The sequence below is a fragment of the Leptonychotes weddellii genome, chromosome 7 (genome assembly GCF_054177405.1).
Source record: "Leptonychotes weddellii isolate Sample4059 chromosome 7, ASM5417740v2, whole genome shotgun sequence".
NCBI lineage: Eukaryota > Metazoa > Chordata > Mammalia > Carnivora > Phocidae > Leptonychotes > Leptonychotes weddellii.
In genome coordinates, this window is record NC_138375.1 from 22499690 (window position 1) to 22524714 (window position 25025).

The following is a 25025-nucleotide window of genomic DNA, read 5'->3' on the forward strand; positions in this document are numbered from 1 at the left end:
TTATAGAATTTATGACCTAAGTTTCGTGATGCCTCCTATCTTGTTCTTAGGAGTTTTTCAAGTTTATAGAGTGTGGCTTATTCTAATTGTATTAGAAAAATCAAAGATCCTATAAAACTGACCAGCAACCTAAACAGATATAACCAGGGAAGACAGATACAACCAGAGAAAGAGTCGTGAAAGATTATTTATTTTGCTAAAATCTTATTTTAGGGATTCTTCCATATGGTTCGACGTAGGTTACTTTTTTTAAAAACTAAAAGGCTGTCTTACATAAACAAAGGTGCCTAGCCAACATGAGGAAATTGTTTTAAAGGTTTGAATTAAATATGCATGCTATATATTTTTTCTTTTAAGCAATTACACCATTCACTCTGGCCTGGGAGGCTTTCTTCCTAATGATATTAAAACGAGGAAAAAGATTCATTGGCATGAATATGATATTTAACTGTTCAAATTAAAAGCAGACCTCAAAGCAGTCTTTCAAAGAAAGTATTTGAAATAACTTTTCTGTGAACTAAGCTGGTAATGACTTGGGGGGAAAAAACACTTCTCTGTCCTTTTTCCACTCCTATCCAACTTCTTTGGGCCAAGGTATTCCCTGCTAATCATACATATTTTATTTTCATCCAACTTACCAGGCACCTTAATTTAAAAAAGAATCCCATAGTAAAGTACTTACTCAACACGATGAAAGTTCCCTTGCTTGTGCAATTTCTATTTCATGACAGCCTTCACTTTATACAGTTCTTTTCATCTCCTTACTTTAAGGACTTGTTTTAGACTATAATTATTCTTGAGACTCCGGGTTAACACAACCATTAAGTCTTGGATAGGTGGATGATAAATTGGAGGCTAACAAGTTGTACTGATCTTTTTCTGAGAATTCTTCTTGTTTGAACTCAACCACCATAAAGCAACATGAAGAAACATCTACATTCTGGAAAGCAACACACACACACAATTATACTGCCCCCCCCATCTACATATTATAAAAGATTATAGATTGTCTCTTGAAAATAAATCATTTCAATTGGCTCTTGGCAGGTGATTTTGGGAAAAAATTCTAAATAAGACATGTCATAGTTTACAGATTGCACATTTGGTGGCTTTAACCATTTTGAAATGATCTTCATCTTCCCCTCCATCTCTCCAATGGGAAATCATTGATTGGTGTTCCTTTAAAATAAAGATAACATGGAATGCAAAGGGCTTTTCTTTTCTATAGATAAAAATCCTTAAGTAAGATTATTTTCATCTTCATTTTCAAAAATGACACTTCAGAACTTTATCAAAAATTCCAGAGCAAGCAAAGTAGAGATTGTACCCAATTCCCTCTTTTCCCATATAGCTGAAACTGCGTTTTATAGATATTTCAGTCCATATCCATCAAAAATTCCAGGAAAAAAATCCTATATTGGGGACCTTTAATGCTGATCCTTTGCATCTTAATTAATGGTTGCCCATGACCTGGTGCACCAAATATTGCACCTCTGGCATTATTTGTAGTTGGCTGAGATTCAATTAATTGAAATTTCTTGCTGTTGCTAAAGAAAATGTGAAACAGAGTATTTATAACCATGGATACCTGATTTTTATTTACAGTCATCTGAAATAAATTACACATCCATGACAGAGTTGCAACATCTTCTAAGGAGGGGATGTCAGAAGCACTTGACTCTCAAAGATGCCTTTAAAGCATTTAAATATGTATCTATACATATATATTATGTACCTAATATTTTCTTCTTCCTAAGGAAAAAATGTCCATTTTACAAAAAATTTCCACTGTGCTTTGGAAAAAAATAATCAGTCCCGTTAAAGTCCATTAATCAGTTGCTAATCAAATAATTCTCAATCCTTCAAATGGAACTATAGCTGAGTTTGACAGTAGTTTATAGGACTAAATTATATTTCGGCTTAGTTTTAATATCCAGGGAAACTCATTTCATAATTGGTAGGTGTGCAAACATGCTGGCACTTCACGTTATTTTATTAGGAAAAATTCACTAGAAAATTCTATTTCCCCTGCCAGCTGAAATTGCAGAGCAAGTCAGTGGCAGGCTTAAGTATCAAACACGCCTGTTTCTAGATATAAAGTTTTCTTCTTTAAAAGAAAAATAATATATACAAGAAAAAGGGTTTTGTTTTGCTTTTTATGTAGGCTACCTTTTATGGTATTTTGACTTCATGCTTTTTACTGATATTAAATGGCCCAAAGACTGCAGATCATTATAGTGCTATTCTTGCGCTGCCTAAGATCAGCTCTCTGTAAGCAATGAAGGTGCTTACCAAAAAGGATACTAGCTCATATTCAACGCTGTTTACATGGCAACATGGTGAGTATTTTACGTACTGTATCATATTTAATTTTTATAACAAGCCAGTCGAGGCTTATTACAACTGTCTCAACGGGCCTGGAACTTCAAGTGAGAGACCCAAGGGAGACCTGATCCTCAGTCACTGTCACTTCCCACATCAGCACAGGTTGTGGCTTCTTACAGGATTGGAGAAATTTGGTGATCGGTTTCAGCAATATGGGAGTAAACGATAATAGTGTGGGTTATGCTATTTAAGAGAATAATTTTCTTAATTATGGTAGTGATCATTAATGGGATATGTGCATTTTCTTTCTCCAAAAGATTTCAAAATTATTTCGGGTACTTCTCCTTCTGATTTTTCATAAAGCTCCTGGGATAGGGCATATCCCAGAAAGACTGATTTCATTTTGTTTTTCTAGTAAATTATCAAATGCTTTCCAATATCAATCTTAACCAACACAGCAGTTATGGTTTACATTAATAGACAGGAAAAATTGGGCTTCTAAAAAATAAATGAAGTCAAAAAGTTGGTGGTATATTAAAATTGGAACTAAAAACTCAGTATCATGAAATTTCTTCTTTGTCTCCACATTACGCTTTTCCTATTAAAAAGCATTTTTCTGTAGCTTAGAACAATTAAAAGGCCATAAGTACCATCTGAATATTCTGATCGTCTACCACAGAATAAATAAATAGATGCACGAAAATGAAAAGTGCTTGATTTGATGACTGCAGGACATCAAGTAACAATGCACGATTATTTTGAACAACAATTTCTGGGGGGAATTAGTTTTCCACTGGCCTTCATTGTGTTCCTGTGCCCCATTGTTTATAGTTACACATGCACACTGTAACAGCGCAGTCCCTAAATTAGAAATTGAACTTCTTTGACAACTGCAGTAAAACTTAACAAAAGATGAATGTGATTTTTTTTTGTTTCCCTTCTTCTTTCACTTATTTAAACATGTATTAATTAACTTGTTCTGGCAAGTGTTTAGTAAACATTGAACAAGGGCATTTCTTTAGTGGTATAATTAAAATTCCCTTTTAAAATGTTTTGCATGATATTTTATGCACAATTTGACTCAAGTAAGCAGAGGTTCTAATTAAAGTTTTTAAATGAAGGCAATCAAAATTGATAAAACATCCAGCAACCCATTCAAGCACATTGTCTTCCTGTCTGTGTGAGTTTAATTTGATGGTCAGTTAGCATTAGCCTGGATTAGTGAAGATGCCACCATACACAGGCTTCCTTCGACTTCAGTCAGTCTCAGGGAATAAATCTTTAAACGCTGCAGTGCCCTTTAAGTTGTTATACAGTATTTACTCAATTAAATGTCTTCTAAGTTATTACACCAGGATATTATGAGAAGCATGTCATTTAGGTTATGAATCCTCTGCAAATAAAGTGTTACATAAAACACATTGAATGCATGAAGCTATCCAAACATCAAGTCAGGGTTCGATTATTTTTTCCCATTATAACTTGATGTAAAGGGTTACACCTCTGTAAACAGTGCTACCCTTTGAGGTGAGAATAGCATGTAGTTTTCAGGGCTAACAGGCAAATGTCCAAAGCACATAAAAACATCTAAATCATTATCCCTTTTTGCTTGCCCGCACTCTCTCTCTCTTTCTCTCCCGCTCTCCCCTCCCCACCCTGTGTGTGTGTGTGTGTGTGTGTGTGTGTGTGTGTGTGTGTGTGTAGTGGGAAAGGTGAAGTGAGATGGAAAAAGAATTCATTTTGCCTGCAATGCATTGATTGACCTGAAGTGAAAGATATTTTTAAGGGAAGCTTCAAACTCCCCATCCGTAAATTATTCATACATTTTCCTTTTAGTGATGCTGTAAACAACTCCAAAAAGCAAAGCTATAAATACAAGAATTGTTGGTAATTAATAAGTGACTTTCTGGCTCCCAAGATCACGGATGTCTCTAATGATCTTTTTTAATTAGCAAGGATTAAAACAGATTCCTCGGGATCATTTCTTCAGACTTCTGAGTTCTGCACCTTAGCTGTCCGGAGCAGGGAGCAGATAGCCATCCCCTCTGGCCCTACACCTTAGAACAGAGCTGCTCTGTAGCCTCTGTGAAAGAAAAAACGAAATAAAACGTAACCCTGACTCCAGGGGGTGTCTGACGAATGCAGGGGCGAGGGGAGAGGGGTTTACTGAGCAAGTCTGCTGGGCTCTCACACTAAGCTAACTTTCCAATCTGCCTTTTATTATTTTAGTCATAAATGTGATAGTTGAGTCTCCATCTAACACCGCTTTGTGTTATTTCTTAATTTCTTTGGAATATGAAAGAGAAACTGGGTGCTATTTATCAGTTGCCTCCACTGAGACCCCGAAGTTTACTATTCCCAATTTGAAGATGAGAAAATTGAAGCACATCATATCAAGTCACTTGACAACCCCTCAAGACTAATGAGTATTGACACTGGGATCCAGATGGGTGAACTGGCCCGAGTGTGCTTCCAGCCACAGTGCTGTTCTATCCCTGGTATTAGCACATGGGCCTTTATTTCATACGTAAGCTCAGAGGGACAGAGAAGCTTGCCTGAGATAAAATGGGAAGAGAAACACAATGGGACCCCAAACCCAGCCCTCCTAAAGACCACCATAACAACTTTTCACAGTCTTGGTGCTCACATTTATTCTACAGAGCCACAGCTTCTCAAACATTCAGGAGAATTTGGACATTTTTTTACTGATTCCAGATCATCATTATGAATATCCATTGCTGGATTTGCAACACAGTGATACCCTCAAGCGCTGCCAAGAATTCATATGTTCACCCTGACAGTCATGAGTCTTACTGTCATTACTTCGGGCACTTAGTCATTCTTACACTCAGTCGCCTGTGCACTCATCCATACGTGCACTTCTATTACAGATGCTTATCTACTGTCACTCTGCCCAGGTGCTGCTCTCGGCATAGGAACACAGAGCATCACTACTCCCCCAGGCCAGCCCCTGACTCCATCCTTTCTGTCTTTAGCTCTTCTGCTGGCCGTCTGTAGCCACTCTCTCTGCCCCTTTCCGCCACCCCCTCCTACTAACGTGGGTACTCCAGCCTCCAGCACTCCTTACACCATCCCTTCAGTTTGCTGGGGATTTAGAAACCTGGTGATAAATTTGTTCAAATTATGTCTGAAATGAGAGTAAATAAAACCTAGATGCTGTTTCCATGAGCAAAATACAAGTGAGATAGTGAATGTTATAGTTAAGAAGGAGCCTCTAGATTAGCGGGGCTTTATCCAGCTTCTGCCAACCACTACCTGTGCTCCCTTGGGCAAAGGATCCAGTCCCTCTAAACCTGTGTTTCTCATCTCTAAAGCAGAGGATAAGGATGACGGTCTCCATCTCAGAGGATTGTTGTTTAAGACTTACAAGTTTAGAGATCCTTTATTCCATTACCTGGCACAGAGCAAACCTTTGCTTGCTGTTCTTATTTAGCTTATACACTCTGTCACAACTATTTTACCTCTAGAAACCTGTATTGCTGTTAGAATTTTAGGGAAGTCGTGAAGATTCAAGTCTAAGGTCACAGCTGCACTGGGCACTGATCATGAGCTGTGACTCCTCGGGGTATGGTCAGAGCAAGGACCCCGGAGCGTGTGCCGAGGCAACGATCTGGTTTTATTACACACTCGTGGTGTGACCTCGAACGAGTTACTCCACCTCTCCAAGCTTCGGTTTCTCATCTGCCGAAATTATGAGAAGATTATCCACCTCACCGAATGGGCATGAGAATTAGATTGCAACACGTTTGTGGCGTCCTTGGCACAAGTCCTGGCACACAGTAAGGTCAGGGATGGAACACGGCAAATTCACCGGTGTTCTTATTTATGAGTTAGACTTCATGTCATTGATAAAAGGTTTGGACATTATATCAGGAAAAATAAATACAACATCTCCACTCCTCATAACACTTTGCACCAGTATGAGCCTTTAAAAATCATCTGCGATGTGCCGTTTCACAGTAATTTACTGATAAACCCAACCACGTGATTCCTTTTACAACTTAATGAAGTTAAATCTGTTTTGAACTCCTCACACCCACTAAGGAACCCTTGCCTCCTGCCGGCCCATAGCTCCCAGCCAATACACTCAGGCTGCCCTTTCATTGAGCTATTGACAGAAGAGCAAACTCACTGAAATCGCTCACACTAACGGGCAAATGGGTTTTGACATCTTGCAGTCTTATTGAAGCTTCATTGTCTTAAATGGCTATGCATCCAAAAGAATTAATGGAGCTGCCAAATAGCCTAACTTACAAGCAGGATGTAATATGAAACCAAGTCTTTCATACATTTCTGCAACCTAGACATATAGTTTGCTACAGAAATTGTTTAAAATTCATGCTATGAATATCTAATTAAAGGTGTAAAGTGCATTCTCTTCTCCTTTGTTTCCCTGAGTAAATCTTTTGGGAAAAGACGGCATCCACAAGCTCAGACACCCTCAGAAGCCAGGCAACGTGCACAAAGGAATGAAGCAAGCACTTGAATGGCATCATTAAGGATTGGTGGGGAAGCACCTACAGTGCTTTGGTAGGGAGCTCCCTCCACTCCAGAAACAAAAAAAAAAGTCGCCAGAACTTCTGCTCTTTCAAGTTAATCCAGAAATGAGCAAGCCCTGATCTTTAAAGATGGGCAGCTGATTTCGGTTTAATTGTAAAAGGCAAAACAAGACATGCATAAGACGCAAACTCTGCCCCTAGGATGGCCAATGTGTGTCCTTTGCTAAGACTTTTTTTTTTACAGTTTAGGTCATCGTGGCCATCTTAGTGTTAAGACTTCACATGAATTCATTCATTTTATCCTCACAGCCATCCTATGGAGTAGGTACTGTTAATATCGTTCCATTTTATAGACAAATTGAGACGTGCCTTGATCCCCAGCCAGTGTTGACTAGGGTTGAGCTTCTAATCCAGATGCATGGCGTGCCAGAGTCTGTTCTTGACCATACTCTGATACTTTCGCTCATGATAAAACAGGTTGGAATTTTTTCCCCATGTGGAAAAAGACCTTTGTCTTTATCCTCTGATTCAAGTTTTGGGTTTGTTTGGCGCTTTTTTTGGTCCCAAATGGATATTTCAAATCAACAAATATTCCTTGAGCCTCAACTACACATAAAACACCATTTTATGTGCTGTAACACATTTGATTTTATCTTCATTAATGCAATGTGTGGAATATAATTTTAGAATGAGGGTAATACTGTTAAAATAGCTTCATCTGGAAATACATCAGTTTGCAAACAGATTGGCATATTATCCACAAATATAAACATTTACAAAAAAATCAGGCATCATTTGATGGCTGTTGCCATAATGATTCATTGGCACAAGAGAAAAGCTACGTGATGAGAGATGCCAAAGCTGTTTGACACATTTCAATGGAGTTCATTACACACATGAAACAGAACCAATTTTACTCAACAGTGACTTTGACATTTACAGAAAAATGAAATGGAGGTTTAGAAATGAAGACTTCATGTGAAATCTCTACCAAAAATTTTAAATTGATTCTGTCCTTATGCCACCACTTCTAGAAGATCAGCCATGTTCTATAGACTTTTTATTCACAGCAGGTGGCAACTTATTCAAAACAAAGTTTCTTGGGAGATCGGATAATTGACCTTGAACAAACTTAATTGGTTGTAAAACTCTTCTCTCAGAATAAATAACATCTATATTTTTAAATATTTACTTGTAGAAAGGTGTGGTATGCCTTTGGCTTCGCTCTGTTTAGTTCATCCTGATTTCACAGTTCTGCTTCTTGAATTTGCTAGGTTTTAATGGAGTAAATACCATCTTCATCCCTATCGCACCCAAAGACTGTGGGACGAGAGTGATTTCAGGCTTAGAGTTGGGATACAATAGAGTCAAGAGAAATGTTAAATAGTTGTAAATAACCAGCTGTTTTCTACTTCATTAATAATATGAGAAAATGTACCAAAACTTAATTAAGGGATTTATATAATACATATTCTAAAGCATTGCTAATGGGGTATGCCAATGGGTTAGGATGACTTATATGTAGATATTTTCAGAAATGTTTTTTGTGAGCAGCATCATGCAAAATACCATGCTACAGCATTTACATGCAACACCATTTATTTGAAGAAACAATTTCCTACCAGATTTTAAAACATTCTCTTACTATGATAAATGGTTAAAGTATATTAATAATGTTGCTTTATTGAATGCTTACTGTGCTTTCAATGCCCAAGTTAAGGCTCTGCATACCAAAAAATGAGTGCGCTTGGTTTAATTTGTAAGCCTACATAGCATTATAGTATCATTGCACTGATTAGAATTAATCAAGAATACCAGAACAAATGTATGCTAAGTCTGAATTATAAAACTTTAAAGTAATTATATTGCTTTTAAATGTGCCTAATATTTACTTATTTGTTTGCTGTAAATAGTATAATAAAATCAGTATCTCAAAACCAGATAACACAGTTAAGTCATTCAGACTGTTATCAAACATAAGTCACTAGAGAAGCAATTCAATCAATAGAGAAGTTTTCTAATTAGCATATTAATTATTTGCAAATGAAAGGTGATTCCAAAGTACTCTAGGGAACTCAAAGACATTGTAGTTTGTCTTCTCATTCTACATATCCCTATGAAATATTTTTACACTGTTAATTTCCAATAATCTAAGGGAAAAGGTTTTGCTAATCAAAGGAAAATTTTAGCCCAGCTTCTGCATTAATTATCACATATTCTAAACTGGTAGATCATGAATTAATGAGGCCTAGGTTCCTCCTAAATGGCATGCATTAAATAAGAGCTGGACTTGACTATGTACTCCTGTGAGGATGGGAGAATATATGCATACTGGCTGCCAGGGAAATAAAGTTACAAAGTAATGCAATTATCAATGCTATGTGGGCCTTGCCCCCCCACTATCCATAAACATCTTAATTACCTTCTACACATCACTAAAAAGGGGCTTCTGTAAAGATTCAAACTATTTTTCTGGATCAACCACTTCTGCATATCAAATTTCAGAGCATACAAATGATTGCCTATAAGAAAAGAGCTGCAATTAGGCAGCTCAAGTTTTATTTTTATAGTTTCTGATATCTCTAACTGATTTGCTCTTAGTGCCATGAGGGGATGGGCACGGAAAAGTGCAGTATCAGGTTGTTTTGCATTCTTTCCCCTCCCACTCTCTAATCTTCTGGTTCTTTCCTGATTGAATACCACGCCTGCTATTTTAATGCGGTGGCTATGCATGACGTACTGCTTTGTCCTTTTGGTTTACTTCTTGACATCTACAACATAAGCCCGCACAGCTGATTACTACCTGCCATGTGGTCCCCCTGCATGTTGGCTGCTTGGAAGTCAGCGGCTTTCCCATACTCGTCAACGTGGTGCTACAGTGAGCCCTTTCCCTCCCTGACCGGTGGCCATTCCGCATCCTAAGAATCCTATGTTTTTGCATCTAAGGTTATGCTTGGAATATTTTTTTTCATTTCATACTTTTTAGATTAAGTAAAATCTAATATATATATACATCACTCATTTAAACTTCATCAAATTCTTATCCCATATAACAATAGAATAAATAACAGCATGTTAATTACAAGAAGACATGTTTGTCCAGTACCATTTTTACAAGGTCAAAATTACTACGTTGAAGGTACTTCTGATTTTTTTTATGTGAATAAAGTAAAGATGATTTTTAAAACCTTAACCTAACAAAAGGGAAAGGGAAAAAAACACAGATTCTATGAATGAGTCCATCCTCCAGTGAACTTTCCTTTTTGCCCACATTCTTCCTGCAGTCAGTGGGCATAAAGCTTCTGCCTTCTCTCTTTTTACACTATTACTGTGAAATCCTGAACTGAAGTCTACGCAGAGGAAAACGACTAGCAAATGGCATAATTCTGATTTTTAAAGTGCTTCTGTTTTTTAATTTTAAAAGAATTTGACTCACTCAGAAATGCTTCTAGAAAGATTTAAAAAAGTATTCAAGCGTAAGAGGGAAAACTACGCTATCCTTTGCAGACTTTTGCAGTGTGCTATATATAGAAGGATTCTTCATATGCAATACATCGTAGTAACAATAACAGTAGTAATAACAACAGTTATAATAATAATAGCAGCTGATACTTATTAATACCTTACTAAGGTGCCAGGCGGTATTGTAAGTGCTTTGCATGTAATGGCTTAATCCTTACAACACCCGATGAGGTACTTGCTGTCATTATCCCCATTTACAGAGAAAGAAACTAAGGCACGGTGAGATTAAGCATTTTCCCAAATTCACAGCAACTAAGAGACAGAGCCTGGATTTAAACGTAGGCAGTCTGGCTCCAGCACTGATAATCTTCACCACTATGCAATCCTGCCTATTATGAAGTATTAAATGAGAATTGCTAAGTTAGATATTCAACAGTTCAGAGTTCAATGGAGTTTTTAAACTATGAATTTCACACAGAAGTCTATCCCTCTAAAAAGCTAACACTAAATATGAGTGGATCATAGTAATTTTGCATATTGACTTTTTAACAAGGACACACCCTGCCAAGTTGATAGAAAATGAGCTGGGTTATAGCAAATCTAGATGTTCTAGCATACTTGGAAACACTGCTTAAATTTGCATCACTTTAAAAGCTCATTATCAACTAAGCAAAAAAAAAGAAAGAAAGAAAGAAAGGAAATACTTGACATTTTGGTATCTGTGATATTAAAAAGAACTAATATTTAATATTCAAGTGGCAACAGCTTGTAGAGTTTCCACACAACATCCACAGGGATCGATTTTTCTTTAAAAATGGACTTTAGGAGTCTGCCTTTTAAACAGGTGACACATCCATTCTCTGAATCCCTCTTTCCTGCCGGCACCATGGGGCACACACTGAGTGCGGCAGCAGACATATAATTCTTCACTGCAGGATTTGTCTATGCAAATAATGGGAGAATATGAGAAATTAAGAAAAATGTAATTTCCACTGACTCAACCTCGATGTAATCTCTGCTACTAAAAATGAATAGATGTCTTTAGAGGGCTTTTCTCCATATGCTCCCTCAATCCCCTTTATATACTATCCACGAGAAGAGAAGACTCGTCATGGCCTAATTGAGCATCAGTTATTCCACACCTGTACCAAGGCCTCCTAATGACAAGTTACGGTTGCCTGGCGTTTTTCCAGCATGACTAACTGTCACAGTACTAATTTACTCACCTGTGGAATTTTCAACTTCCCCAGCCTGCTGTCAAGAAGATGCATAGTAATGGAATAAAGATTTAAAAATGCTGAACACTATGAAACATTTCACTGATATTCCAGTAGAAAGCTTTCACTAAATCATGTGTTCGGTGGCTAATTACTCATTGCTGGGGTAAAAAAAAAAATCAAAACACTGGTCATATATACATTTCCCTGCTAGAATAATAGGAGACAAGTGAACACATTTTTCTGACATAAAGAAAAAAAAATTCTGATCAGATTACCTAAAACACGTTTCTTTTGTCTGCATGTATTTAGTGAACATACCAAAGTTAATTACTATTATGTTCTACATCACAAAGCACTTCATTTTTGTTAGTATTATTTAAGAAAATATTCTTCCCATTTCGAATGGTACAGTGAAGGAGTGATTTGTTGGATTTTTTTTTCAAGAAATGTGGAGAAGTTTAGGATGGAGATATAGGTATGTATGACTCTAATTATGTGAAATAGTAAACCACATTGTAACATCTTTGCTAGACAATCTGGCCCAAGGAATTTTTTAATGCGAGGTTATGTTCTTGAAAATTAATATTTGGGATGCCTGGGTGGCTCAGTCAGTTAAGCATCTGCCTTCAGCTCAGGTCATGATCCCAGGGTCCTGGGATCAAGTCCTGCATTGGGCTCCTTGCTTAGCAGGGAGTCTGCTTCTCCCTCTGCCCGCCGCTCCCCCTGCTTGTGCTCTGTCTCTCTGACAAATAAATAAATAAAATCTTAAAAAAAAAAAAAAGAAAATTAATACTTGTCCTTGAAAATTATTATACACAAGTATAAGAGCTGACTTTTCTGGAGATCCTATAGTCAACTGCATTCACTCTGATATTGAGATATATTTGATGCACCTGTGAAAATTATATAGAAATTGTTTGACCAATTTTTATACATATGCTTGCTTGCTTATGATACAAGTAAAATTTAGAGATGAAAGCCCAGGATTTCCTACAGAAATTTAAATAAAATTGCTCATTTAATTCCTATATTCTGTTATATATAAATTCTGTAGGTTGCTCATTCACCCATCCTATAGTGTTATTGGGTCGGATGAGGGGAAAAAAGCTTCCCAGTCAAGTTTGAGAAACCCTTTATTAAATGTAGGCTTGCGTCACTGTTACAAAATTTCACTTCAGAAACTTCAATATGCTAGCACGCATTCGGAAGAGAAGACAAAGTGTGGTCTTTTCCAACCGTGCTTGACCCAGACCCGTCTATCCCAACACATCTGTGAAGCCAAGAGTCTGAACAGGCTCTGCCTTGTCTTAGGCTGATGCATCACAGGTACTCAGTACATTCTAGTGAAACATCAACATTATCCACTTTCAATCGAACTGAAATTGTGTGTGATATATCTTTGCCTCTGACTTGTTCATGAGGATAAATATGCAAATGGAATCCGAAACACAGACTTGTTCCTTCTAACCAGATCTCAGCCCACATACTCGAGAGGAAAAAAGAGTAGTGAAATAATCCACTCTGGCATGTTGACCTACAGCAACGCAATGACTTAAAATAGGATTGTTAAGTGATAGAAAAGGAGAAAGGAAAACAGCAGCTTCCGACTCGGCACATGCCTTCCATTTAGCATATCTGAAAGAACGTTTTCCTCATTTCAAAATTGATAGCCAACTTATTTTTGTTGTTTTGCTATCCAAATTTCTGTCCTCTTTCTCCAGAGCTTATTTGCTCTAACACTGAATTTTAAACATCTCTAAAAATGTTTGATATGTTATTATTCTTTCCAGATATCCTCTGAGAGCCAAGCAAAGAACATTAAGGAAGAAAGGAGAAATGATGCTGGAAACAGTGCAGTGAAAAAAGCCACTTCAAGGAGCAGGGTACCCACTACCCAGAGACTGGACTGTGTTATCAGAATGAGAACTTACCGGTACTTCTTGTTACTCTTTTGGGTTGGTCAGCCCTATCCAACTTTCTCAACCCCGTTATCCAAGAGGACTAGTGGTTTCCCGGCAAAGAAAAGGGTCCTGGAGCTCTCTGGAAACAGCAAAAATGAGCTGAACCGTTCGAAAAGGAGCTGGATGTGGAATCAGTTCTTTCTCCTGGAGGAATATACGGGATCTGATTATCAGTACGTGGGCAAGGTAGGATTCCATTGGGCACTTTGACGTTCTGGTTGTAAAGCCTGAAGAAATTACTTCTAATAAATAGACGGGGAGGATGTGAACTATTCCCCCAATACAGTAAGAACTGTTGCTTATCTGGTAAGACTTTTTTTTTTTTCACTTGAGTAGTTTCGGGAAGAAGACTGTAGCAAGAAGCTGAGAAATGTCAGCAATGCAACAAAGAAAGAAATGCTTCCGTTGAAAAAGAAACGCCCACAACCATCCACATAGGATTATCATAAATCCTTTAATTTTTGCTTTAGCTTGAAAAATGTGGTCCAGCTATTCTATAAACCAGGATGTATTAAAAATAGGAATAGAGCGATTAAGCTGTAAGGGAAGGAAGGTTCCTTTTTCTCATTCTGAAAGCAAACATTCTGAGCGTCAGTCCTTTGGCCGTGTTCAAATTAACTACTTCTTAACACGGCTCCCCGGCCGTGTCATCCTTTCCGTGACCAAATGGAGCCCTTGGTCCTCAAAACCCACCACTGCCTCAGATTTGGTTGCAGCTGCTGTCGGGTTTGTCTTGTCTCAAATAATTGGCAAGAGCCAGGCATTTCAAAAGCTTGTGATTTAACTGTGGCAAGGTTCACAAGAGAGAAAAATGGGGATGTAGAGGGGCTATTTCCAAGTATCATCTGGCCATTTTGTTGACTCTAGAAAGTTGAATGAGGAGGTACCACTTATGATAGCCCTTAGAGATTACTGGCTGAGTCAGGGACACAGCTCAGTTGCACTGCCATCGTGAGTTTCACTGAAACTTTATCATCAGCTACATTCTTGTTGCAGAATATCTGCATACTGCAACGATGGGGGAAAAAACAGAGACACGGATTTGTACTTTGTAGGTTCTGTGTTTCATAATATGGTATTGATAAGAAGAGTAATTGTCACATACCCTTTATATAGGGAATGAACATAACAGAAAAGATAGAATGTCTGTTTATGATTACAGCTATGATTCTGAAATGACTATATCAGGATAGCATGCGAATAGCATAAATTTTGCAGATTCCAAGGGCTGCATGTTCACATTTCAAGCTGTTATCAAATATCCCTAAATAAGAAGGTGCAAATATTCTCTTTAAGTATTTACCACTATAAATGAAGGAAAGCCATTCATGGCTTGGGCTGAGGTAACCAGGCATTGTTCCAATGAATGAATTATTAATGTGGAATAAAGTAGGAGAGGAAGTATTCAGTGAAGGGGTGAACATCAACACAGATCCCCAAGGGGTCAGCCTTGTATTTGACGTGAAAATCACACGCTGTGTGACTGCTGAAGAAAGTCCACTTACTTGTACTTCACTCCATTTCCTTGTGAAATTTGATGAGCAAGCACTACATTAATAGAGTAATGGTTGTAAATAATAATAATCATCTTACAATCTTTAAAGCACTTTCTACAATACAAATAACATTATTGTCATAGAAGATTAAATTGTTTTAAATGCTTTGACTAAATAACTGATTCCCTTTTTTTTTCCTTTCTGCTTTTTCTTCAAAAGTTGTGGTGCCATTTTATATCAAAACTACCACCTGTTCTTAAAGAAAGGCTAGGATATATCAGGATGCTAGCAGCAGAAATGGATAAAACCGCATAGGAATCAGTTTTACCATGGTAATTGTGAGAGGTAATATTGCCATGGGGTAAAGTTTCGAGCTGTGGACTCAAGCAGATCTGAGGCCGCATCACTGCTCTGCCATGTGTGTGGCCCAAGGCAGGTTGTTAACCATCCCAGGCTCTAGTTTCTTCATCTAGAAAATTCAGGCGGCAATGCCTACCTCATGGAGTTAAAGTGAGACAAGAACCAGCGACTGGCACATAGTAGGTGCATAAAGATGTTCTTATTATTGGTGAGAAAATCCATTGTAAATGCTCTATTAATAATAATCTATCTGTAATGCATTGAAGCGGAGTATTGATTTCTGTATCATTGCAAAAGTAAAATGAAGTAATTACAGGATCTCTCAGTGGGTGGAAAATGTAAAGGATGGTGACAAAATCCCTTCCCAATCAGAGCTTCAATTTAACCAGTTGGAGGTGGATATTTTATTGGCAGCTAGACATATTTCCCTACCTCACCCCCACCTCCTTGAAGGTGTGACACGTAAGAGATTATCGGTTGGAAAAAAAAAAAAAAAGGCAAGGGTAATCACTGAAGTTGTCGTGGACCCCGCATTGCTACGACAGATGTGTTTAAGAGATGTTCTTCCTCAATTAATAGGGCATTTCCCCAAATATATCTTTGGGGTTATGTTTTATCAACATGTGAAAGGATTTGAGTATAATATGTTTTTACCACAGTTAAAAATAGACCAAAAAAAATTTTAAGAAAAAAAAAAAGTTTGTTCCTCACGTGGCAAAAGGTTCGTCCACTTTTACATAGATCTGGAACAAAACATACACCTGATGTGGGGATCTGGATCCCCGAGGTTAAGAAACTTTTGGAAAAAAAAAGAGAAAAAATAAGATTAGACTATAGCAGAGGTTCCAAAACATTCTTGGTTCACAGTGCTCTTATTATCTCAAGAATTGTTTTCACAGTGTGCTTAGGACCCAAGAAACAGATGCAAACACCTTAATAGCTATTTATGTTCTAACCAATAAGTAGTTCTTTGAAAAAAATACACAGCAATTAATAGAAAAAATAGTATTTTAATTTTATTCTTAAATAACCACAGTTTCTTACAGAATGTGGGCATCTACTGGGCTCTGCGCAATTTCTAAGATTAGACACTGCCCCTCATTTCCTTTCCACGTTGATTTTGCACTGTACTCACTTATCACAAGTACTGTGGGGAATCCAGCTTAACAGACATGTGACATCATCAAAAGGAGTGTAGCACCACCTACTGTTGAAACTGTGAACTACACTGAGCTAGTAATTCACAAGGAGTCTAACAGAGCCCAAGTGTTGCTGTATTTCCCTTGAAATTTAAAAATACTTCCTGGCACCAGGGTGGGTTCCCCAGGATGCTTCAGTATGTACTCTGGAAAGCACTGGACTGCAGCTAGGTCAGCACTTAAAGGTGTGCAAAGGCCAACAGAACCTTAAATCATGCTATTAGCCTAATTAAATAACAATTACTTAGAGTCTGTCCTTGGGGCCTGAAACGAAAAAAATTGATCTGTACTTGTAAGGGACAGAAGCATTAACAGAAGAAAAGTAATGTGTCTGAGCAAGTAGCACTTAAAGTGGAAGAAAGAAGTTTTTACAATATAAGCATCTGTTTCTATTTGTATTTGTGTTCATTGGTTTCCATGATTTGTGGTAAGTCTCTAGAGATGACAGTGATGGCGGTGGAGTGAGGAAAATGTGAGAACAGGTGGGAGTGAAGGGCTGTCAGGAGTCGAAGGAGAAAAGAGGGAGGGTCACAAGTGCACCTGAGAAGTAGCGGAAGACAGACTCCTGAGGCTGGGCTAACAATGAAGTGAAGAGACAAGATCACACTTAAAACTTGGAACACAAGCCAAGGCGACGAGACCTCTCTCCTCTAGCCTTCTGAACGCTCCCCAGCATTTCACTGTGTCCTGCGGCAGTAAGATGAGCGCAGAAACTTGACACGGCGGGGCAAGGGAAGGGTGGAGGCATACGCTTACTGTGAATACGAGTGGGGAAGGCCGATTCTATTGAAATATTGACAATCCAGATTCTGATTTATGAGAGAATTCTCAACACCTCTACTCACCTAAAAATGGCGGCGACAGGTGCAGGTTAACAGAAGGAAGGCGTTGTCCTGTATTGGGTAAGAGTTTGTGGGCTTAACAAACAGATATACACACAGATACAGATAAGGAATCTGATTGTTATTCTAAAATACCTGACCATCTGGGGCAACTTTTAGCTGATTTAGCATAAGCAGCATCTGTGTCACCTGGGAGCTTGTTAGAAATGCAGACTCTTGGGCCCCACCTGAGGTCTATTGAATTATACTCTGCATTTCAACAAGATCCCCCAGTGAATTGTATGCATATTAACATCTGAAGAGCACGGCTTTTAAAAATGCCTTGGCCCTGGTCTCACCTCCCCAGAGATTCTGCCTCAGTTGGTTTTTGATTGTTGATGATTCTAAGATGTGGTGGAATTTGAGAAGCACAGCCTTGGCAGCATATAATTGGCAGTAATTATAACAGAACATGGCAAGTTCCGTGATAAAATGCGTGTCCAGGAAGTACTGTTGGAAACATGAAGGAGAGGGGCCAGCTGGGCTTGGGGCTCAGCAGAGCTTCCTAGGGGAGGTGATAATGTTGGAAGCATTCTTAAAGAAGCAGCAGGTGTGAGCTCACAGTGCAGAGGGAGAACTAGCAGGACTTCCCAGTTAATTAGATGCAGAAGCCTAAGGAGCGAAAGACAGAAGTTCAAAGAGTCAGGGATTTCAAAATTGGACAGTCAGCAGAGTGAAAGCGTCACTAATGTTGACACAGAAAACAGAAAGATACATGTGTTCTTGTCAAGGGGGGACAGGAAGAGTCTGTGATTTTATACGAAATCCACCCAGGTTATCTTTGGCTTATGTAAACATAATAGAAAAGTAAGGGGGAAGCATCGTCATCTCCCATTTGCAGAAAACCCCCTACCAGCTTTACATAATGTAGCAATTCCTTGAGGATGATTCATATATAGTCTAAGATTAAGTTCAATAAGAAAAGAAGAACATAAGTAGATATAGATTTTGAAGATGTGGGCACTCATTAATACAAAGATGAATATACTTAAAACCTCAGAACTTTTGCACAGTTCCAGGCAGAAGATTTGCACTTGATCATTAAACAGCCCATAGCAATGTTGAATTCCCTTGTCTCCTGCATTTTATCCTTTACAATGTTCTCTATGCTCTCCTTCCACACAATGTATACATAAGATGAGTCTCCATTAGAAGTCTTTGAGATACTTCTATTTTTAGTAGCATACCAGGAGATCTGTTTTTTCATAGATATTTTCTGATGTTACCTTTTTGGAAGTTGATGATGGTTTTCCCTTGTGGAGCTTTCCCAAAAAACCCAGATATGCTGTGCTTTTTTAAACATCATGAAAATTTGGGTTCTATTTGGGGCTCTAACATACAGGCCTTCCTAACATGCCTTTCTCTTGAGTCTTTACAATTAATGTCTACCCAATTCAACAAAGCCACTCGTCTCAGGATAATTAGCCAGTAATGTTTTAACGGCCCATAAAAATGAAAGTTGTCAGGCACACACTCCTCTAAAATTAGGAATGAACAATTATTTGTTCCTATAATCACATGATCCGAATTCAGTACACGTGAAGCAATATTATATTCATTCTGAAAGACAATTTAAAAGATGCTATCATTAAAATATTGCTTTCTTGCGTTCCAATTTTTTTTTTTTTTTTTCTGAAAAGAGCATAAGTTTAAGAGTAGAAAACCTCCTGGCGCTAATTTGAAGGGTGATTCAGAGCCTCATTTAGCCACGGTCACTTTAGACAAGCAGCAACATATTAAAACATCGTCACAGCTACAATGTCCTGAGCCCTACTCCCTTCCAAACACTCTGCTCAGTGCTTCAGGTATCTTATCTAAATGCTGTGAGATATGACTTATAGCCCCATTTTACAGATGAGTAAACCAAGGCTCAGAGCACTCAAGTATTTCATCCCAAGTGCACAGCCTGCTAGACTTGGCAGCCAGCTTCTGTCTGACCTCGCAACTGCTCAGTTATATTCCTTCCCCAGTATATCCACTCCTTCACAGAACCATTGCAAGAGCCATTTTTCATTTGATAAAAGAGGGTAGAGCATAAGAAAGACATCCTTTTTTTACCCTCTTTTATCAAATGAAAAAACTTTCCCAGAACATGCTCTGGCATTCAGAGATTGCATGTGGCTCAATGACGCAAATATCTGCTGGTGTGAAACCCAAGGGTAGATAGAAAAAAAAAATGTTTAGACTAGTGTTAAAGAGCTACTCAAATATGTTTGCATTATTATTATGCACGTTCCTTTTACTTTTTCTGGAATACATCAGTGATATTCAAACTAGTTACATGTGCGCATTTTAAAATTAGATATGCAATTAGCAATCTTTTTGGTCATCGTGATGAAAATGTGTCTTTTCTTTTTATTTCCCTTGATAACCTCTAAACTTCTATTCTGGTTCAGTGACCTGCAATAATCTTTTCTCCCTGAGTCAGGACAAGTGCCTTGGGCACATTTTCTTCTTCATCATTTAAATTTAATGCTCAGCCATTTAACATTTTTATATCTCAATTGGTTAGTGTATGTAAGAGACCATGCACTGGCTGGTTGAATGTACTCTTAAAAAATGTTTCAAAAAGTAACTTCCTGACTGCCAATATTGGCAGTAATGCTCATTGTGTTTCCACCATTCCCAACTGATTTCCCTTTCTTTTTTTTTTTTAAAGATTTTATTTATTTATTTATTTATTTATTTGACAGAGAGGGACACAGCGAGAGAGGGAACACAAGCAGGGGGAGTGGGAGAGGGAGAAGCAGGCCCCCCGCTGAGCAGGGAGCCCGATGCGGGGCTCTATCCCAGGACCCTGGGATCATGACCTGAGCCGAAGGCAGACGCTTAACGACTGAGCCACCCACCGATTTCCCTTTCTTAATGACAAAGGCTTCAATTTGCTAATTGATGCCAAGATGTCCTGTGCGGACAGCAGTTCCCTGAGTGTTAAATGTTCCCTCTCTGCACAGTTGCTCATGTGAAGAGCAGAACAGTTAGAATGTCTGACCTTGGTCATGAACCCAAAGGCAGCTGTTTGATTGCCTGGTCACACCAGCAGAGTAAAATATAGAAAGGCAAAAAAGGACCCAATCCCAAATCCTCCAACTTCCATGTCATTATGTCTGGAATCCTATATCCTCCTGCCTGTAATTCAATTTGTTGAACAAAATGGAGGGATCAAGGTTAATAAAAGAAAGTTAAGGATTCAGATCTTTTTTGTTCCCACTGAGCTATATTACCTCCATACTCCACAAACTGAACAGTTCTAGAGGTTGTTGGAAAGTTATAGACACTCCAGAGGCTCATTATAACAAATCCCCTCCCATCTATACTATAGACATTGCAATTACCTTAACTTGTTTGTACTATTATTAAACAATACAAATACTGGGTTTGCACCAGAATTTTTTGGGTTTTGTCGTATTACGGGTCCACCATAGGAGATGGCAATATAAATATGCAAAATGCCAACATCTTAGTTGACATTTCTTTTCAAATCAAAATCCTTAATTATCGTTCCGACTAAACTTTATTCCAAAAATCAGATAAATATCCCTGACTTAATGGTAATCAACGGTGAAAAGATACTTAAACCACTGATTTTTTTTCATCTTTACTGATAGAATGACATTAATTTAAATATGAGAAGCCAAGAATATATTTGACCAGAATTACAAGTTTAACTTTTAGAAGGCCTTATATCTCCTGTCAAAATGAAAAGATGTCTTTCTTATGCTCTACCCTCTTTTATCAAAAATAAACAAGTTTCTTTGATAACCTTCATCAAATTTAGACATTGTATTTAGATGTAATGTGTCATTGGAATCTCAAGAAGGCATATTTTGTTGTGTAGATGTAGGCTGCTAGTAGCAAATTCCACCTTCCAATAAGCTTTTATGTTGTCAATTATTAAAATGACCATGTAATATAATCCTCATGAGCATGCTAAATATATCAACATTCTTTGCAAACCTACCTTTCCATCTGGAATTAAAGAAGAGGTTGAAAGAAAGTACAGAACTCCCGTCAGACAAAGAGATTTTTTTTCTTATTGCTATTTTGATAAATAAATAGAAGGAATAGATATTCTCAAAGGTCAACGCAAGGAATCATATTTGAAATTACGTGATCTGGAATAAAAAAGAAAAGCAGCATGCCCAAATATTTCACCAGGAAAATAGTTACGGTTTCTTCCAGTTTTCTATCCACGGAGAATACATACACATAAGAAAAGAGGGGCATTTTAAAAGATTAAAATGTATAGATGTGTGAAATATATGAATAAATATTTGAGGTGAAGTGGTGTGTTCCAGAAGACCTGAGGGGAGTAATAGGGGCATAACAAAAAGCTTGAAATACCACTCTGGATGTGGGATTTAGTGGTGACTAGAGGACACTGAGATTGGAGTTAAGAAGGCAATTGAAGAAGTCATCTCAGCTAAGACATTTTCGAATACATCTGGAGAAAAAATGCTTTTTGTTCATTCGACAATCCAAGGAGACTGCCTGTGTCCGCACCCCAGCTACACTCTGACCACCTGGGTAACATTGGGCAAGTTATTTAACCTCCCTGCCCCCAATTTCTTCCACTGTTACATGAGGGAGTAAGAAAGTTACTGAGGTGAGGTTTTAATAAATTAATACACAGAAAGGGCTTAAAACACGGTCTGGAATATCATGCTCACAAAGGGAAGACCAGCTAAGAAGGGAAGGCACCCTGCAATCAAGTGTGCCTTCAAAGAACAGGAACAGTGAAGAGAAGGAAGAACCAAAGGTGCCCAGGGGATTATTCCCCTAATGTTCAGTCTCCTTCCATGAAGTCAAGTATGATGGGCCAGAAGACAGTGCCAAGCAGCTAAGGCAGCTGCAGATGTGACTCATAAGGCAACTCAGAGAACTACGCATATGTAAAAATATGAAGTCTTCCTTATTATCCCAACCAAACTAAAAATGAAATGTGCACTACACTTCACGTTGTTTGATGATCCTGGTAACTTCTGTAGATCCTCCTATTAAGGCTATTTATTATCTCATTTTAAAAACATCATCACTTTACACAATTTGGAGTTAATATTATTTAAACGGCCTGAAATGTTAAGAGTCTAATTAGGTCTCATTATTTTTTTCAGTACAAACTTGGATGCATCCAACAATGCAAAAAATGACGATTGCACTTAGGGTATACTCATGTTTTAAGTTGGAATAATCATAATTAAGTTGTTAGGTTGGAATTAATATCGTAATCTCCTTATATTATTGAACCAAAGTTTTACTGAGGGAAAAATCATTCTTGACTTAATTTCTTATCCTGAATGTTTCACCTTTTTAAGAGTGAAATAATTAATTCTTTGTTTAAAGTTCAACTTTGACCTTCCATATATTGAGTAGTGTTTTATATTAGGTCCCAGGGCTCCTTTTTCAATTAGTACTTTAGATATTGAATTTGAATCTTCACATACTTATATCTTTGTAAACTCTGTAGGACCCTAGACTACATGTTTTATTCATCTTTGTAGTCTTAAAAGTGCTTGGCACAGATTTGCACCTTGGAAACAGCCAAATATTACTTGAATTAAGCTGCAATTACTGAAGAGTTAAAACCTGCCATGTAATCTAGAAGTGTTTCCCAGTTTATTGGTGTGCATAGTTTGATATGGATATCACTGATAGTGTTTCGTGTCATTGGGTTGACAAGTGAAAATCTAAAGTCTTTAAAATTCAAGGATATATTAGGTAGTAAACATATAAACCAAATTTATTATGTCTTTCCATGGAAGCTACCTCTGGAAATTTCACATCAAAATGACACAAATACTTTATGATACAATAGGAAAAAGCTCAAGCTACCTTGTGCAAACCAGAGAAACTGAAGACAACACAGCTGTATGTGCGTAAACAAGGAAGATAAAAAGAGAATATACAGCAAATAATATCATATCATAAAAGTTCGTTCCTTTAAGACTTTTACAAATGAAAACCAGACAACATTTAGGGTCCCTTTAAGGAAGTTTGAAGCAAAATGGGAAAAAGTGAGAGTTGGCCAACAGAAAGCACATTTTTCTTAAAATTCCTAGGAAGCTACAATGTGTAGACAATTCAAGTGTGTGGTAAAAAAGAAATCATTTAAGACCTGAAAACGCTGATTGCAATAATTCACACATAAAAAATCAACTATGGAGAAAAATGTGATAATACAGGGAGAGAAAAATTCTATATAATGACTAATTCTTTTCTTTACCAACTATATATTCTCCCAATCAACATATTTTGAGTTTTCAGAGGAAAAATAATCATTTCTGGAAAATAATCTCATCTTAACTCTTCCTACCATTTATATACCAGTACAATTTAGAAGAGAAACAGGAAAGAGAAGATGGCCAAAAAATCCTGCTTTAACATACAATCATGCAAAATTTTAGCATGCTTTATTGTTTTCTTTCCACAAATTGTAAAGCATAGGACTCTGGCTCATTTCCTTACTTAATCTATAGCCTAGAGCTTCTTCCCCCTGCCCCTGACCACCCACCCCCCACCCCCAATGAAGGTAAATACCCCCTGGAAAGCAAACTTCCCCTTTAGAAATCAAGCAAAGCAGAATGGACTATAAAAAATTACCGCTTATTCTACTGTATCTTCTTTCTCTACTTTTATTGAGAAATAATTGACATACATCACTGTGTAAGTTTAAGGTGCAAGGCATAATGGTTTGATTTACATATACTGTGAAATGATTATTGCTACATTAGGTTCAGCTAGCATCCATCTTCTCATATAGATACAATAAAAAGAAAGAAAAAATTCTCTTTGTAATGAGACGATTTATATCTTGAGTGTTCTCTCCATCTTCCCAACTATAGGTATTATGTAAAAAGAGTAAAAAGGGAGGGGCTATTTACCTTGTGCAAAAGCTCTGATCTTGGTGGATCACTGATTCACCTGCCTCTTAAAGGAAAATGCTTTTAAAACCAAATCAAGAAAATTAAGTGACTTGGTCAAACTTGAGTGGCAGTATTTTATTCCATTTTATCTCCCTTTCAACAGTCTAGACATCACTTACTAGAGTTTTAAAATGATAATGTCGTAGTTGGGAACTTTACTACAATGGCAAACCATCAGGTAATTTCTAAGGAAAGGGAGGGTGTAGGATGGGGAGAGAGGGAATAGAAAATACAACACAAAAGAAATCACTCCCTGGCAGGCAAAGAGTATTCCAGAAAATTTGTAATGAGATAAAAAGCAATGATAATGTTTTCTTACACTTTTATCAGGTGCTACGATTTATGAAGCACTCTTGCATACAAGCGTTCCTTGAATGACCACACTTCCAGTTGAGCAGGATTAAATCCTTCTGGGTGTGAGAAAACAGCCCCAGAGGCGATAAAAGACCAGTGTCACTGCCAGCAGAGTGCTCCAGCTTTTTTGATGTGTTCGAGTTTAATACTCTTGCGTTACACCACATTATTAAGCTATTAGAGTAGCAGAAAGTATTTTAGACATGGTGGGCAGATGAAACAATAGCATAAATGCTTAGGAGTTGGAGCTCTATGAGAAGAATCCTCAAATTCATGGCACTAACTCACTATGAGAACACTTTCCCCAGCCTGGCCATCTAGATC

The 25025-nt window shown here is 37.7% G+C and overlaps 1 protein-coding gene and 1 long non-coding RNA gene across 4 annotated transcripts in view; one reads left to right on the forward strand and one right to left on the reverse strand.

The window, feature by feature from the left end:
* Positions 1-13470, reverse strand: part of LOC145722535 (uncharacterized) — a 394482-nt gene extending 381012 nt beyond the window's left edge. The window contains exon 1 of the long non-coding RNA XR_014146862.1: positions 13459-13470. This is a non-coding gene — a long non-coding RNA (uncharacterized LOC145722535). The remainder of the gene's footprint in view (positions 1-13458) is intronic.
* The window catches only part of CDH6 (cadherin 6), a 116159-nt gene that overhangs the window by 57264 nt on the left and 33870 nt on the right, over positions 1-25025 (forward strand). For all 3 annotated transcript variants that reach the window (XM_081825933.1, XM_081825931.1, XM_081825932.1), the window contains exon 2: positions 13318-13674. In XM_081825933.1, coding sequence (XP_081682059.1) covers positions 13447-13674 — 228 coding nt within the window. In that variant the 5' untranslated portion in view covers positions 13318-13446. The remainder of the gene's footprint in view (positions 1-13317; positions 13675-25025) is intronic.